General features: G+C 39.5%; 3 protein-coding genes and 1 pseudogene across 5 annotated transcripts; 2 read left to right on the forward strand and 2 right to left on the reverse strand.

Annotated features, from left to right (window-relative positions):
- Positions 1–2,882, reverse strand: FH (frataxin-like protein). The gene is made up of 5 exons (XM_021974262.2): positions 2,557–2,882; positions 2,172–2,244; positions 1,983–2,030; positions 1,799–1,893; positions 1–515 (listed from the first exon to the last, which is right to left on the reverse strand). Exons 1-5 carry the CDS (start codon positions 2,781–2,783, stop codon positions 386–388), a joined length of 573 nt encoding a protein of 190 aa, XP_021829954.1. The 5' UTR covers positions 2,784–2,882; the 3' UTR covers positions 1–385.
- A 786-nt stretch (positions 2,883–3,668) lies between these two features.
- LOC110770179 (Outer arm dynein light chain 1 protein) lies at positions 3,669–7,667 on the forward strand. Of its 2 annotated transcripts, XM_021974265.2 has the most exons (6): positions 3,669–4,151; positions 4,296–4,341; positions 4,697–5,141; positions 5,247–6,510; positions 6,605–6,751; positions 6,858–7,667. In XM_021974265.2, the coding sequence occupies exons 3-6, from the start codon at positions 5,091–5,093 to the stop codon at positions 7,481–7,483; spliced, it is 2,088 nt and encodes a 695-aa protein (XP_021829957.2). In that variant the 5' UTR covers positions 3,669–4,151; positions 4,296–4,341; positions 4,697–5,090; the 3' UTR covers positions 7,484–7,667. The 2 variants fall into 2 exon arrangements, with proteins under 2 accessions (XP_021829957.2, XP_021829955.2); XM_021974263.2 differs by lacking the exon at positions 4,296–4,341.
- A 14-nt stretch (positions 7,668–7,681) lies between these two features.
- LOC110770180 (universal stress protein PHOS34-like) lies at positions 7,682–9,872 on the reverse strand. The gene is made up of 3 exons (XM_088250305.1): positions 8,958–9,872; positions 8,843–8,864; positions 7,682–7,861 (listed from the first exon to the last, which is right to left on the reverse strand). Exons 1-2 carry the CDS (start codon positions 9,640–9,642, stop codon positions 8,854–8,856), a joined length of 696 nt encoding a protein of 231 aa, XP_088106431.1. The 5' UTR covers positions 9,643–9,872; the 3' UTR covers positions 7,682–7,861; positions 8,843–8,853.
- A 2,638-nt stretch (positions 9,873–12,510) lies between these two features.
- On the forward strand, positions 12,511–16,456 carry LOC148296020 (G-type lectin S-receptor-like serine/threonine-protein kinase At2g19130; annotated as a pseudogene). The gene is made up of 2 exons (XR_015834306.1): positions 12,511–15,076; positions 16,064–16,456. The product of XR_015834306.1 is annotated as a G-type lectin S-receptor-like serine/threonine-protein kinase At2g19130 (transcript).
- The last annotated feature ends 618 nt before the right edge of the window (positions 16,457–17,074 follow it).

The following is a 17,074-nucleotide window of genomic DNA, read 5'->3' on the forward strand; positions in this document are numbered from 1 at the left end:
TGCAGAAAAGAACTTATGCTTACAAGTCAAATTACAATTTTGTTAATACCAAAAACAATATTACAATGTTGTTGCCTTAAAACAATGACATGAAGTTCTTGTTCTTGCCTTCTCCTTAACCTTAAGCCTGCTTATCTGTGGCTTATTAGAATGCTCGTAATCTTATACCATATTCACAGAATAATTGCCATCACAAAAACAAGTTTTTAAAACAAACAAATTTTCTGACAAATTAATTAACTAACTAATCAAGATAGATTACAACTAAACACCACGAACGAAAGCATCCTACTGTGGAGGGCTCCAAAATGTTTTCTGGAAGAAAAACTATCAGCACTGAAATTAATTTCCGAGTGAAACTATATTGGCCACCTTCTGGGGTGGTTTATGATAGGCTGATTGGTTCGCCACACAGTTCCTCCATCTCGCTTTCTAGAAGTTTCAATAAATGAGCTTTGGTCCTTCTATAAACCCAAGCTTGAGCATTCCGATCCCAGTCAAATCTGAAAGGACCACTGCATGAAGAACATATATATTTTAGCAAAATAAAAGAAAAACTTAGTTAAGCACGGTGCAAAATAGTGGGTATTAAACCCGGCCGTGGATTTCTCAACAGCATAAGTAAGCTAGATCCAGATAGAGAAAGAGCACAAAAATGCCTATCATGGTTTTACAATATCAGTATAGGTACTTGTCAAGATGGTGACTACAAGAGACCAAATTTACATCACAGTGCATTTTACATCACATGAGACCTAATTTACATCACATGGCATTTTACATCAAAGACATGACCAGGATTGTGAAGCATTCCCCTTCAGTAAATACAAGGCTCAAAAGGTACAGGCAGTCTAGTTAGCGTCAAAAAGGAATGTCAATGCCCATCAGATTGTAAACATGTTATACATGAAAGCATCGAAGAAGATTGGGCACATGCATGATGGTAAGAAGTCTTCCCTCAGAATATTGGCACATGAATATTGATTTCTGAGATTGATTACAAATAAAACTGTGCCCAAATGGATGGGATTTGCCATACACACAACCTATATGGTAGCAGACGAAGGGCACAGGTTGCAATCTAAGGGATGCCATTCAAGGCTCTGAAAGTCATTTTTCAGATAACATTTCCTAAATTAGTTTGAGCTTCCTTTCCCAAATCTTGTGGGAGATTTTTCATTCATGAGAATCACATAATTCAAGCCTGCATAATTTCATACCTGCATCGCTTCAACTAAAAACCTAGAGACTATTAGAAAATTGTAAGATCATATTTAAATACTGTATTTTATCATTCAATCACAAGTTTAAATGTTTAGTTTCCAATCACAAACACACACTAAGGTGTGTACGAATTGCACAAAAATAATGCCTCTATCAAGGAAATACGAAGAAGCCATGGATTCCGATGTAAACTCAAAGACCAAACATGAAATAGCACATCATTTGAAGATCAAAAGATGTTCATTCACACATTTCATTCTATATATGCATAAGCTTGGTACAGTGACAGATAAGCTCACTTAGTGTTGCCTGTTGAGAATATCCAGTTTTAATGATAGTAAACAATCAATGAGTTTGCCAGGTTACCAAACTGCTCATACAGAAACTGTACATTTAGTTGATGCAATCCAAACAATGGCATGAACCCAAGGTATCAAAAGATTCACAAACATTTTGATACACCAACACATAGATCACAATGCAACAACAGATCTTGGTTTTTAAAATCCTACATAAAATACACAATCACACACTTAAACCTGAAACCAACAAGAGTGACAACTAGAAAACATACCTCACTGGGGAAGACAACCAAAGTTGTCTATTTGGTGTTTGTTTGTTCAAAACATAGGTGCCGAGATCCCCAAGTTTTAAGGTCAGCACCTCATTCTGCCAAATGCGAACACAATTAGTTACAAAAAGTTAAATTACATTCCTTATTAGTTAATCAATTCCAAACAACAATCAGCCATTCTCACCCCATAGTCTATGTCAAAGCCATCAACTTGAACGCTATCTCCATATTCCTGTCCAAGTAGGATTGTCAATGAAAAGATAACAAAATAACAGTGCATGATGTGTTAGGTACCAAAGGAAAGAAACCAATGCATAATGTGTTCGAAACTCGAATTACTCAGCATGAAAAAGGAATGGAAGGAAAGAATTACCTCAAATTTCTCTTGAAGATCATGTATTGTAGTATCAGCTAGCCTGTGAAATTCATCCTCCTGCAGTACAGAACTGTGTTCACATCAATTTATCAGCAACATTCATTTTAGGCCTCTAAGGAAACAACAATTTCAACTAAAATTCCATTTCCACCAAAAAAATCAATATCTTTACAAAATTTCTAATCGATTAACAACTTAAGTAAACAAATTTTGCAACTTTCAATAAAATTAATGCAAACGAAACTTAGTTGAAGCAACATCAACTTCTTAATATGTTAGGAACCCTCACATAATAGCCTTTTAAAAAAAATCAAAACTTCCTTTCCTTATTTTTGCTAGTAAGCAAACAGAAGCTAAAGTTTGATGAAAAATTGGCACGTACCTATAATCGATAGCGGTGGGGACTTCAGCATCGTTGAGGTTCAAGGGGCTAGAACAGAAGCTTCTAGAATCAATCCAACAACGAGGTCCGTGACTGTTCTCAGAGAGATGTAGACATTTCGAAGCTTCTAGAAGATACAAAGACGACCTGAAAGTCGAAGAAGAAACAGAAGATGGAGGTTTGAGAAGCCTCGACAGCCTTCTCAGGGGAAGCAGCTTTGAAGCCATAGCGTCGTCAGGTAACAGCTTCTCTCTAGCCTGAGCTTAGGTTGCTTGAGCTTCAGGTTGAAGATGGGGATGGTCCTAATTGGGCCGAAGACAAAGTTGCCCAGGGCTCATTATTGGGCCATGATATATTGTATTTTTTGGGCATTTGACCCAACAAAAGAGTCTTTCTATTTTACTATCTATTATAAAGCAACTGCGTATTGAAGCTTGTTTGATATTGCTTTTGAAACGGCTAAAAGTATGTTTTTGACAACCGAAAAAAACCAATAATTAAAGCGTTTGGCGGAAAATCTAAAAAATACTTATGGGTTATAAAGCTTACTTGAATGTTTAACAATATTTCAATGTGCTTATAATAAAAGTGTTTCTAAAAGTACTTATGAGCAAAGTGTTTTCTATAAAAACAGTTCTGAAAGGAGGAAGATAGCCTTACGAAAAGGAGATTTCTTTGGATTTCTATGTTTGTTATTAAAATTCCCCTATTCCAATTGAATTGATGCTCTCAACTATAAGATTTCAGGTCAATAAACATAAGTTAGGCCATATTAATTACCGAAAATGAGAGAACAACCAAATCATTTTAAAATTGAATTGGAACCATCACCTTCCATCTAATCATTTCCTAAGTAACAGAAGCAGGCACCTGCAGTGCAATGACAATTGCGGTGGGGAGATTAAAAAAGAGAAGAAAAGAAATAGAAATACACATTATCTTTTAAATTTTTTCTGTCAATCGTGTCATTATGTGATTGGTGTTATAGATTATATAAAATACATACCAAAATAAATAAATAAATAACCATTTTTATGTCCTAGAAGAAGAAAAAAAAACGGTGAAAAAGAGGAACAATAAACAAACAAACAGAAAAGAAAGAAGAACCGCTGAATGAGCGCCTTTGGGTACGGTGCATGAAGACAGGCCCTCACAGCTCGTAGCGTTTGTGGACGCAAATTCTCTCATTTATTTAACCAAAAAAATACAGAGCACAAATTCTTCGCCAGCCTCAAATTAACCAAACAAATGTGAACAAAATACAGAATCTAATTCAGTCGGTTTCCAATTCCACATCTTCTTTCCTCTTTCCATGATTTTCTTTCCTCCCAAACAAACCTAAATAAATTGGGAAAAAACAAGGAAAAGAACAAAATCAGTGCCGTTGATTGGGGCCTATAAATCACAGCCACGAGCTTAGGGTTAGCGTTAAAGAGTCGGCTTGGCCTTTAGCTCACGCCGTATATTCAAAACCATATGTTAATACATACAAACATTTGCATTCCAATAAGTTTGTAAGTTTCTGCTGCAGAAGAAGAAAACCAAGGTCTTTCTCTTACAGTGCGTGCCCTCTATTACAATCTGGCTAAGGAAAGGTCAGATCTTTGTTTCTGCAATTCGTTTTCTCCATCTTTCTTTTCTGGGTTTCTGATTTTTTATTGTTATTTATAACACACATGTTCTTGTTGTTGTTTCTTTTTATTTTTACTTATCCTGTATTGGGTTGTGTTTGATTTCAGTTTGTCACCAATTTCAATGTTAATTATCCATACTGAGCATTTCCAAGTATGTTTCTTTTTTCTTTTTCCCATCTAGCCATCTGAAGGAGCTAATTGTTCATGCATTCGAATAGTTTTTTATTTATTTATATATATTGCTTTTGGTTTATATATAGCAACAACAACATAAAGAATTTATGATCAATTTATATGATTAACACATTACACTTTTATTAGAGATTTAGTGTGTATAGAAGCAAGCATGATATTTCACTCCATCTTTTGGCATGGATTCTTGCAAGTTCATGTTGTGTTGTACCTCAAATTGAAATTATAACCCATTATGTTATATTCCTGTATTGTTTCCCTGGGCGTTACATATACTTTGAAGTCACTTTTTGGTTTTTCCTTCTGTTTCTCAGGCCAGCAGCTCTTGTGTATGTTCTGGTTGGGGTTCCCCAATTGACAGATAATTTCTTTCAGTCTGGCCGCTGCAGCAAAATTAATTTCTTCTCGCACCTCTAAAAGGGTGTGGGGTAATAATGAGAGAGTGATTTTGCTTTGTGTTTTAAGGAGATCAAGATCATCACACATCTGGAGATTGTGCCGTGTTTCAGTGGGTTTGTCGCTTGATTATGGCTAAGGCCATCCAGGGTTAAACTTTTGGAAGCTTGATGGTAGTTCTTCAGTGTACATAACAAGATCACGTTCATTCGAGCTTCCAGACAATAATGAGCACAATAGTTTGCCGTTGATAGTTTTCGGTGCGATCGAAAGTAGTTCATGTGTTGATGTAGCCCTGGTAGTTTGCCAGTAATGGTTAGGTTTTCATGTTTCCAAGCTCACGTCCATTGCCCCAAACCTAAGGTAAGTGGAACAATCATCACGTTTGGTTGTCGACACTTGTGATTTATTATGATTAGTTTGATGATTCACGGCTTATTTTGATTCCAAGTCTTGTTTTTCAAACAGAAAACTCTTCAACCTTCTGTTGAAGCAATGCATAAAACATTACAAGTTTGTTCTCAAAATCAAGCTTTGAAGAATTCATCTGGCAAAACAAGCTTAAACCCATCACAGACAGAAGGAATTTCTCAAGTTAATAGCAGTTTAAAGCATGTATCTTCTCTTGAAGCTGATTGGAAATCAGGTGATATGGAAAGCAGCTTCATTAAAGAAAGTGACCTCAAGGTTACTCAGACAGGGCGCATTATAAAGAGTAGGTCACTAGGAAGTGCATTATACCTGAAGGGGAGGGCTTCTGCTAACAATGACGCCGAGGATGAGACTGATCAAGGAATTTCTTGTGATGGTTCTCAGGATCACAACGGATTGGTGGTACCAGATGGAAGTAGGGACAGAGGAGAAAGCCCACCTGAACAATGTCAGACAAGTCCTACATCAGACTATTGTCAGGTAAGTTCTGGAATTGTCAATAATGAATCAATTTTCTCAATCGGAGAACCATTACATACAGAAAAGGAAGGCCCTGAAAATTCTGATACTCCACCATCTGGAGAGTTTGGTATTGACTCTGGTGACCATACACCCCGTGCACCACAAGGGCTTGTTAAATCACATTCTTTTGCAAACATCAGTGCTTGTTCTCCGACTACCGAGGGGCATTCTCCTATTAACTGTTTACCAGTGCATTCAAGATCTTCTGAGGACCTACATGTCTTAGGCATACAACGGAAAGGGATTTCAGTTCATGAGGCTGAAATTCAGGTAATTCAAGGAAAGGATGATGATATCGGGGGTAAATCTGAGAACCGTAATTTTGAAAACTCCATTGATGATGGTTATGATTCCTGCAACTACTCTGGTTATGCAAAGGACTGGATAGTGCCGGCTACAGATGAGGTACGCACGGAGAAAAACCTCCAAGGAGAATCCTCAGTTCAAAGTTGGAATGAATTGCCAAGCAAGGATTTTAGGGTTAAGCGCATTGAGGAATGGGTTAATAATCTTCAGCATAGCAGCCCGTTGGAAGAAACAAATGAATTGCCCCAATCTAATGATCAGGTGAAGAGAGACTCCAATGACTCAAATGGTTTGGTTGCTGCTAAGACGGATGCTAAGGTCACACCTGGCATGGAAGCTGCTAAAAGATATATATCTTCTTTGAGTGCAGCTGCCACCACAGCTCACCTGGCAAATCATGGATTAGTAGTGATCCCATTTCTTAGTGCTTTTGTAAATCTGAAGGTGGTCAATTTATCTGGAAATTCCATAGGTTCGCCTCTCTTCACTCATCTGTTCGATTCGAATATTTATCATTGTTCTTTCGGTATGCTTTTGTGCTCATTATGTTTGCATACTCGCTGCAGTGAGGATAACTGCTGGTGCTCTTCCTAGAGGACTTCATATGTTGAATCTGTCAAAAAACAATATCTCTACCATTGAAGGTTTGCGTGAACTCACAAGACTTCGTGTCCTGGACCTGAGCTACAACAGGATTTTGAGAATTGGACATGGTAGGTGCTTACGTTGAATTATATAATTCTCAAAAAGTTGTTGGCTTTCTTGTTTATTACCCCTGAATAGTTCATGTCATAACTTAATTTTTTTCCGTTTTCGAAGGCCTAGCTTCTTGTTCCTCTCTCAAGGAGTTGTACTTGGCTGGAAACAAAATCAGTGAGGTGGAGGGTCTTCATCGCCTCTTAAAACTGACCGTTCTGGATCTGCGTTTTAACAAAATCTCGACAGCAAAGTGCCTAGGTCAGCTTGCAGCTAACTACAACTCCTTGCAAGCCATCAGCTTGGAAGGAAACCCAGCTCAGAAGAATGTTGGAGACGACCAATTGAAGAAGTATCTGCAAGGACTTCTTCCCCACATGGCTTACTACAACCGGCAGCAGATCAAGACCAGCACTCTGAAGGATGCTGCAGATCGGTCCGTGCGGTTAGGCATTAGTAACCACCAGTTTGATCGTGGCCTTAGACCAGATCACAAGGCTCCAAGGAAGGCTAGCCACGGTATATCTTCTCACAGGCCATCAACTTCATCAACTCACGGCCATGGAAATCAATCTGTAGTGCCACTGAAGAAGTCCAGGGCTCGTCATGGGCAACTCCCTCCCAGTGGAACTAAAGCATCAACACATAGTCGACATCACCACTTTGATTTGGGCAGCAAACTTATGAACCTCAAACAGGACCTCTCCATGCGCAGGAGTCGGAGCGAGGGAACTATGGCAGCTATGTGAGGTTTTATTTTCATGCTTTGTAGTGGTTCAAACATTTTGTTGGGTTTTGGTTTGTGTTTGGATTTCTATGTTTGCATTATGTATTAACTTTGTGATACTTCATTTTTCTGCTCTTTCTGAACACCCTATTAGTTTGTTAAATGGTTGAATTTCTTTTGTTCAAAGATGTTGGTTGTGTTGGAAATTGTTCCATCCTGCTTATTTTGAACAAGATCAATGAACGATGCATGAAATAAATATCAAAAGAGAGTGATTTTGCACACAATTTACAGTTTACAATGAGAACAGAGGCAGCAAAGTAAAGAACAATTTACACCTTCCATAATTACAATAAGATTTAACCCATGCAAAACCCTTCAACCTTTAACCCATGCAGCCCTGTTGCCAGAGCCGGTCCATTGATTTTGGAGGCCCTGTGCAAATATGGATGTCGAGGCCCTACGTATACAAGTAGAAAAAAAAAATCCATATAGAAACAAAATTTCCTGACACGGGAAGAACACCTTCAGAAGGAGCTTCCCAGAAATATTTCTTTAGTCCCTCTTCCAAATCACAGAGCTGATAAATTGATTTTCCAATTTCAATGGTTGGTGAATTCTCATGTGAATGAGGGAGGGAGAAAAGAACATTGATTTTGGGGAAAGGGCTAAAGCTTGGGTAGGGCTTTATTTTGATGGAGGATGTAGAAAAACTAAAAACCAACACCAGCAAACTCACAGACAAACAAACCAACCACCACAGCAAGCACGCAGATGAAACCCAAAGAAATTCAAGCAAGAAAACACTCACTCACACAGACACGAAAGAGAATAGAAGGAAGAAGACTAAAGCTAAAACTCATAAGCTTCGTACTACGAATTCAAACAACAACAACAACAGCACAAAATGCGAATAGAGGCAACCCCTCTTTGAGAGAGAGAGACCTTTCAGCAGAAACAATAAAAACATTCTAGAGACAAGAGAGCACACTGCCGACAGCATGCCTAATACAAAATTAGCCACAGTAGCATCACTCCTTGAGCCAATAAACAAAACATATCCTACATAAAGCATGGGCATGCTTTTACAAAGTGAATAGAATATTAAATGTGGCTTTGAATTCGGTGGACTTGGTTTAAGTTAACTCTCAACACAGGAGAGTTTAATATGAGAGAGAGAGAGAGAGAGAGAGAGGAGAGATGCACACAACACGGCAGAATCAAGAAGGAACAAATATCTGACAGTTAGGAAATAATAATAATATTTTTGGAATAAAAAATACATAATATATTGCTGGGCTTCTAAAAACATTTGGGGGCCCCTAAATTTTGGGGGCCCTGTGCAGTCGCACAGCCCGCACATGCTATGGGCCGACTCTGCCTGTTGCCTTCTCAAGCAATTTCTGCAACATAAAAGAACAAAAAAAAATATCCAGACTAGGTCAATTTTCAGTCAAGTAAATCATAAATATTTGATGATATATAGCCAGTCAAACCTTGAGGGTCATCTTCACCCGAATCGGCGTCACTGAGCTCCTCCTGGTCCTCCTCAGGCACCGGGTGGAGCTCGACCGGGTTAGGGCCATTGGGTTCGGACCCGTCCGAGTCATCCGGAAACCTCACCACCACAACTGGGCAAACACAGTGGTGGACGCAGTAATCGGTGACGCTGCCGAGCCGGCCCACCTTGGCGGCTCGCTTGGCGGCGCCGAAGCCGCGGCTACCCATAACGACGACGCCGAGCTGAAGCCTCTCGACTTCCAAGCACAGCCGCTCCTTCATGTCGTGGTCCTTAACTATGTGGATTTTGAACGGAATTTGAGCCTCCACCAGCGGCTGTGCCAGGTCGGCCGCTTTGGTTGTGGTGAAGGCGTCGAAGTCGTCTTCCAGCTTCTGCCGGGACTCGGAGGAGGAAACGGCGTCGTTGGGGAGGTTGGGGTCGACAGAGCCCCAATCGGCGCCGTACAGGACGGTCGTGGGGCGCACGTGGAGGAGGACGACGGAGTCCCCGGGCCGGAGGTAGTTCTGTACAGCCCATTGGACGGCGAAGGCGCTCTCCTCGCTTAAATCGACAGCGATCGCGACCTTCCGCTGGTCCCCGCCGGAGGCTGTTGGGGCGGCGCTGGTCAGCGGGAAGCGCGGGGAGGAAGGTTGGATGTGTACGGACGGTGGTGGGTTCATTGTCGGTTTTTGGTACTAATTTGGATACTTGGTGGGATGCTATGCTATACTATTTTGATGAATCTAAATATCCACACAAAAAAAATAAAATAAAAATAAAAATCAACAATGGTCATGAAGATGTAAACATCCTTGCAAGTATTGATTTATAATGGAGGATGATGACTCAGTGAGTGGCATGGATGTTTGATTGGCGTCATGCCCATAGTCAGTGGAGAGATAATGTTTATGTTCCTATTATCTGTGAATTGCCGGGAGGAGCTGACAATGACATGTCTGTCTGTTTTGGATTAATTAATTCATACGCGTGGCGTGGTATGTGATTCAGAAACCTTATGTCGTTATTGGATTTGAAGGTAATTTCTGGGAAGGAAAAATCAGAAGCGTACAAAAAGACATCACTACACTTCATTTCTGGTTTGAAACTCATGACAATCGATTGGTAAGAAATTAATTTTGACAAAATCCCATTTTTATTGTTGTGGAAGAGTTTGCAGTTTTTTGGTTTTATGGGGCCTGTGGCCCAATAATAAGAAACAACTTCTTCTAAATAGCTCTGGCAAATCTTCTAACAAAGAAGCCCTGGCACCACATATCATCTCAAATTTTATGTTTGCTAATTTTTTGAGAAGATGCCAACGGCCCAATGACACCTTCCATTCCCCCTTCCAAACTTTTACAACAACAAAATAAATTAAATTCTCAAAAGGTAACATGAAAATTTATATGATTTGTCACATCATCAGCATTATGGTTGATTTATATTTAGGGGGAATGGTAGCAACTTTCTCTCTAACCTTCTCTTTTGGACATTTTCCCCTTTCATAATGACATGTGTCATTTTCTTTACACTTAAAATAATGTCATTAATACTTGAGACAAGCTAACTTTTGTTTTCCAAGCTTACCCTTATTAAATATAGGGCCCTTAAATATTGACTTTCATGTTTCCTTCAATTTATCCTTTAATTTTTATGTACAATTTTCTTATTACGCTGTTAAAAAAAATTAATTTAAAAGTGATATATCATATATTGATGAAGAATCACACGTGTGGTGAAAAATGCAAATTCACGTGGAAACAAACATGTATGAAAATGCCTGGGTCTTGGATGCATGTTGATGTTGAATTCACTGAAATGATGTAAGTGTTCCAAGAATTGTTTTTACCATCTCATCCATTTCCGCCATATGGAACTAACTTTTAGGTTGTTTCCTGTTGATTTTTTTTAAATAAAAAATCTGACCTTTTTTTTTTCTTATTTAATTTTTAACAAGATGATAAGAAAGTTGTAAAAAAAAATGGATTAATTGAAATAAACATAAAAGTCAATACATTTAGTAAGGGTAGATTAGGAAAACAAAAGCTAGTTTGTCTCAAGTATTAATGACATTGTTTTTTTTGGTGAAAACCAAGGTATCCCCCGCGCGATTGCGGGGACTAACCCTCGAGGTACTGTCGGGCGCAAAGCGGGGACCTCTCCCAACAAAGTCTGCTCTATTCGCAAGCGCCTGGGATCGAACCCAAGACCTCTTGTTTAAAGGATCCAAGCCCCTTCCACTTGGACCAACTCCTGTTGGTATTAATGACATTGTTTTAAGTGTAAGTAAAGTGACACATGTCATTAGGAAAATGAAGAAAGTCTAAAAGAGAAGGCTAGAGAGTGTTTTTATTTTTTATTTTTTTGATCAAATAGAAACTTCATTAGATAAACTTCAACGGTACAATTAAATACGTCAACAAAACATCTAAAATGCCAATCCCAAGAGGGCAACAAACTAACATGCTAAAAACACAACTAACGCGGACAAAAGCCACATTAAAATTACAAGCCCACATCACCACAATTAACCATAAGCTCAAACAAAGCCCACAAACCTAGCATAAGCAAAACCCGAAAACAACCCATAAGCCTAGACGAACCCTACCACCACCACCTGATGAAGCGTCGTCGTGGCCACACCCACCACCGCATCCGTAACAGATCTGGAGAAAATATGATTTTCAATGATCTACCTGCGCACAAGAGCGAACAAATAAACAAAAACAAAAACTTTGCCAAACAACAATTGGGTGATTTGCTAGCACTCCCCTTATATTTATGCTGCATGTTTGTTAATAAATATCCCAAACTGATCATTCATATATACAAATTGTAAGAGACATTGAGGCCCCCAAAGACCCATCAAAGACTATTAATTAAACATCCCATGCTCCTGCAATAATGCACAAGTTAAGTTAGTAGTGGGGTAGCACAATTTGCGCTCTCCTTATATTTATTTTTCTGCCACTATATTTCTGCCAACTAGCTAAAAAAGCTTGACCAGAGGTCAAGATAGAACCTAGCAACAAGCAGGGCTGCGATGAATGAGTCTTTATTATTGGACTTTTCCCTTCAAGTACTAAGGTTGGTTTCAACATTTATCAGAAAGAAACAGATGAAATGAACGGCTGAGATTGCTTCCGTATGAACCCAACCAGTGAAGATTTTCTATCTGATGAACCGCCAGCCACAAGCTACATTGGTTGGAAAAATATTTGCCTCTGCCCTGGACGAAGGATACAAGTTATTACAGCAATAAAGCACAAATCTAGCAAAGAAAGTGATTTGTGTAGCCTTTTCAACACGGCAAAACAAAAGGAAAATCTAGCCAATGGGTCCAAGTTTCAAACTTTTTGTTTATCTGTTGGTGGGTAGATAGTAGAATTGGTCATGACTGAATTCTTGTTGATTGTAGAAGAAGGTATATAAATTTTCTCAAACGTAAGTAAGGCGCTGAATTCTTGAATTTTCTCAAATATAAATTTTCAATAATGAAACAATTGAAACGCAAAGTTGCTCAAACGTAAGTAAGGCGCTGTTCATACATGCATGACCTGAGTTTCTCCAAAGGTGACAAAATTTTACTTGCAGACAGAAGAGTTGATCTTTAAGTTTTTGCCACAAATGGCACGATGATGACTTTGCCGCACAGCTGCCCGAGTCCAATCTCCACCAAATGACCAAAACCATGGGGTAGAATAGAAAATTCAAGTCCACTCTCTCTCTCTCTCTCTCTCTCTCTCTCTCTCTCTCTCTCCTTTCTTTAAAGCTTATGTTCTTGGTGCAATACAGTATCTAGAACTTGTCTGCAAATCGGTTTTGTGCAGCCATGGATGCCAAAACCAAACGAAGTTTGGTGCTTTTGCTTTGCTTATGCCTACATCTCAAAACCCATGTTTGCCTTGCAGCTGACACCATTGATGCAAACCAATCTCTCTCTGGTGATCAAACTATTGTCTCTGCAGGAAAGGTTTTTGAGCTGGGTTTCTTCAAACCAGGTAATTCTTCAAACTACTACATAGGCATGTGGTACTCTAAACAACTAGTATCTTTGGAGACCATAGTTTGGGTGGCAAATAGGGAAACACCAGTTTCTGATAGATTTTCTTCAGTCTTGAGGATCTCAGATGGTAATTTAGTTATCTTTAATGAGTCCAACACTCCAATTTGGTCCACAAATTTAGCCTCCACCACCACCTCAGGTTCTGCACAAGCAGTTCTTTTAGATAGTGGAAACCTTGTCTTAAGAACTGCTGGGTCTAATGCTAATACATCAGAGCCTTTGTGGCAAAGCTTTGATCATCCAGCTCATACATGGCTACCAGGAGCTAGAATTGGATTCAACACTGTCACCAATCAAACCTTAATTCTCACTTCATGGAAGAGTTCAGAGGATCCTGCACCAGGTCTTTTCACTCTTGAGCTTGACCCCAATGGAAGTAATGCATATCTCATATTTTGGAATAGGTCTAGACAGTATTGGAGCAGTGGAGCATGGGATGCAAACTCACGTATTTTCAGCGGGGTTCCTGAGATGAGGCTTAACTATATCTACAATTTCAGCTATGTTACAAACAAAAACGAAAGTTATTTCACCTATTCTCTTTATAATCCAAAGACAATATCTCGATTCGTGATGCATACCTCAGGGCAGATTCAGCAACTCACATGGTTGGAGATTTCCAGCCAGTGGAATTTGTTTTGGAAACAACCAAGAAAGCAATGTGAAGTTTATGATTTATGCGGGGCATTCGGCAGTTGCAACGAGGTAAGCCCGATCTCCTGTAATTGTTTGACAGGTTTTGAGCCAAAGTTGCAGAGGGATTGGTATTTGCAGGCTTATTCTGGTGGGTGTAAAAGAAAAACCCCTCTGCATTGTGAGAATGCTACTAGCGCTGACGGGAAGCAAGACCAGTTTAAAATGGCTAGGATGTCATTGCCTGAAAATGAGCAGTCTGTGAAGGTTGAGACTATTGCTGGATGTAAATCAATCTGCTTAAATAATTGCTCTTGCACTGCTTATGCTTATAATAGCAGTGGATGTTCAATTTGGATCGGAGACCTCTTCAATCTGCAAGAATTCACATCAAGTGATAGTCAGGGAATAACTTTGTACCTCAGACTTGCAGCTTCAGAGTTTAAGAGTCCTAAAAGCAATAAGGGATTGATTATTGGTGTTGTGGCAGGCTCAGCTGCTGGAATAGCAATTCTCTTAGGCCTTATTGTGGTTGTAATCTTGAGACAAAGGAAGAGAGTGACTGGAACGGGAAAAGCAGTAGAGGGTTCATTGGTGGCCTTTGGGTACAGAGATCTGCAAGATGCAACAAAGAACTTCTCAGAAAAATTGGGGGGAGGAGGCTTTGGTTCTGTTTTCAAAGGGACCCTGCCTGATTCATCTGTCATAGCAGTAAAGAAGCTTGAAAGTGTCAGCCAAGGAGAGAAGCAATTCAGAACTGAAGTGAGCACAATAGGGACAATTCAACATGTCAATCTTGTCCGGCTTCGCGGGTTCTGCTCTGAAGGTACAGAAAGGATGTTGGTCTATGATTACATGGCGAATGGATCATTGGATTCTCACCTTTTCCATGATACACGTCCAAATGTTTTGGATTGGAAAACAAGGTACCAAATTGCTCTGGGGACAGCAAGAGGGTTGGCTTATCTTCATGAGAAATGCAGAGATTGCATCATACATTGTGACATAAAGCCAGAAAACATTCTTTTAGATACTGAACTTGGTCCAAAAGTGGCAGACTTTGGCCTTGCAAAGCTTGTTGGAAGAGAGTTCAGCAGGGTCCTGACAACCATTAGAGGGACAAGAGGCTATCTTGCACCAGAGTGGATTTCAGGAGTGGCAATAACAGTGAAAGCTGATGTTTACAGCTATGGAATGATGCTGTTTGAATTTGTGTCAGGAAGACGGAACTCTGAGCAATCTGAAGATGGTGAAGTTAGATTCTTCCCAAGTTGGGCTGCTAACCAGATAAGCACTGCAGAAACTGATGTGCTGAGCCTATTAGACCCCAGGCTAGATGGAAATGCTGATGTACAAGAGCTCACAAGGATTTGTAGAGTTGCTTGCTGGTGTGTTCAAGATGATGAGGCTCATAGGCAGAGTCGGCCCATAGCATGTGCGGGCTGTGCGACTGCACAGGGCCCCCAAAATTTAGGGGCCCCCAAATGTTTTTAGAAGCCCAGCAATATATTATGTATTTTTTATTCCAAAAATATTATTATTATTTCCTAACTGTCAGATATTTGTTCCTTCTTGATTCTGCCGTGTTGTGTGCATCTCTCCTCTCTCTCTCTCTCTCTCTCTCTCTCTCTCATATTAAACTCTCCTGTGTTGAGAGTTAACTTAAACCAAGTCCACCGAATTCAAAGCCACATTTAATATTCTATTCACTTTGTAAAAGCATGCCCATGCTTTATGTAGGATATGTTTTGTTTATTGGCTCAAGGAGTGATGCTACTGTGGCTAATTTTGTATTAGGCATGCTGTCGGCAGTGTGCTCTCTTGTCTCTAGAATGTTTTTATTGTTTCTGCTGAAAGGTCTCTCTCTCTCAAAGAGGGGTTGCCTCTATTCGCATTTTGTGCTGTTGTTGTTGTTGTTTGAATTCGTAGTACGAAGCTTATGAGTTTTAGCTTTAGTCTTCTTCCTTCTATTCTCTTTCGTGTCTGTGTGAGTGAGTGTTTTCTTGCTTGAATTTCTTTGGGTTTCATCTGCGTGCTTGCTGTGGTGGTTGGTTTGTTTGTCTGTGAGTTTGCTGGTGTTGGTTTTTAGTTTTTCTACATCCTCCATCAAAATAAAGCCCTACCCAAGCTTTAGCCCTTTCCCCAAAATCAATGTTCTTTTCTCCCTCCCTCATTCACATGAGAATTCACCAACCATTGAAATTGGAAAATCAATTTATCAGCTCTGTGATTTGGAAGAGGGACTAAAGAAATATTTCTGGGAAGCTCCTTCTGAAGGTGTTCTTCCCGTGTCAGGAAATTTTGTTTCTATATGGATTTTTTTTTTCTACTTGTATACGTAGGGCCTCGACATCCATATTTGCACAGGGCCTCCAAAATCAATGGACCGGCTCTGCTCATAGGCCATCAATGGGCCAGGTGGTGCAAATCCTTGAGGGAGTTTCAGATGTCAACGTGCCACCAATACCAAGATGTGTCCAAGTCTTTGGAGACGACCAGGAGCACATAATCTTCTTCCCTGAGTCATCCTCAAGCCAGAGTTCACATCAAAGGAGCAATACACTTCAACAGCTTCCTCTCAGACCAAGAGCACCACATCTTCAACCATCTCCAAGAGATCTGAAGAAGAGCATCAAATAAACACTTGATGTGCCTTTTCCATTTGGTCATTTGGTTTGAGCCTTCTAAGTAATTGTCATTTGTATTATATATTTTTATATAGCTTCTTTTGATTTGGTATGGTAATTGTATTATTGTTTATATATATTCCAAGAGCCTTGCTTCAGAACAAAGTCTTTGGAGATAAAACTGCTGTTTCTATTTGAAAACCTTCATTTGCACAAATGAAAATTGGACCGAAAACTATAATTGAATAATTGTCGAGTGTGTTTCAATTGAACCACATAAATACACGATTTAACGGCTAGACTAAAATGTAATCCAAATGAGAGTTTTTCACTCTTGAGATATGCTCTTATTTGGTGAGATTAAATATTTGAAGGTTGCTCTTCTTGAAAGAGATTAGAGAAAAATTAAGGAAGTTTGATAAAAGAATTGCAAGATTGTGCCATCATTTTTTATTCATCTACATAAAATGGATAGAGCAAAAACGACAGCGTAGCAAACAGATGGCAAACATACAAAGCCAAACTCATGAACAGTGGTGCACCCCCATCACACCATAAGAGAACCGGTGCTTAAAACCTTAATCAGGCAGGGACAGAGAACTTTGGTTCGGTCAAGGAGCCTGTTGGTTCTTTTGATTGGTCACCTGACTGTAAGCTCATATTTGAATTTTTTGAATCCGAGCAGCCACATCAGCGAAAGCCTTTCTAGAATAAATATGTTCTTGCAACTCTTATGACAAGATATGTTGTCTTTTTTTCTTCGTATAGTATTCTATTCATCTTGCA

This window comes from Prunus avium, chromosome 3, assembly GCF_965620075.1.
Source record: "Prunus avium chromosome 3, drPruAviu1.hap1.1, whole genome shotgun sequence".
In the NCBI taxonomy this organism is placed as follows: domain Eukaryota; kingdom Viridiplantae; phylum Streptophyta; class Magnoliopsida; order Rosales; family Rosaceae; genus Prunus; species Prunus avium.

Coding starts and splice junctions, on each gene's coding strand:
- LOC110770179 (XM_021974265.2), top strand. CDS start 5,091: ATGGTTAGGTTTTCATGTTTCCAAGCTCACGTCCATTGCCCCAAACCT. Junction 5,142..5,246: donor TCCATTGCCCCAAACCTAAG/GTAAGTGGAACA, acceptor TTTTTCAAACAG/AAAACTCTTCAACCTTCTGT. Junction 6,511..6,604: donor TTTATCTGGAAATTCCATAG/GTTCGCCTCTCT, acceptor TACTCGCTGCAG/TGAGGATAACTGCTGGTGCT.
- LOC110770180 (XM_088250305.1), bottom strand. CDS start 9,642: ATGAACCCACCACCGTCCGTACACATCCAACCTTCCTCCCCGCGCTTC.
- FH (XM_021974262.2), bottom strand. CDS start 2,783: ATGGCTTCAAAGCTGCTTCCCCTGAGAAGGCTGTCGAGGCTTCTCAAA. Junction 2,031..2,171: donor ATCTTCAAGAGAAATTTGAG/GTAATTCTTTCC, acceptor CTACTTGGACAG/GAATATGGAGATAGCGTTCA. Junction 1,894..1,982: donor GCTTTGACATAGACTATGGG/GTGAGAATGGCT, acceptor CGCATTTGGCAG/AATGAGGTGCTGACCTTAAA.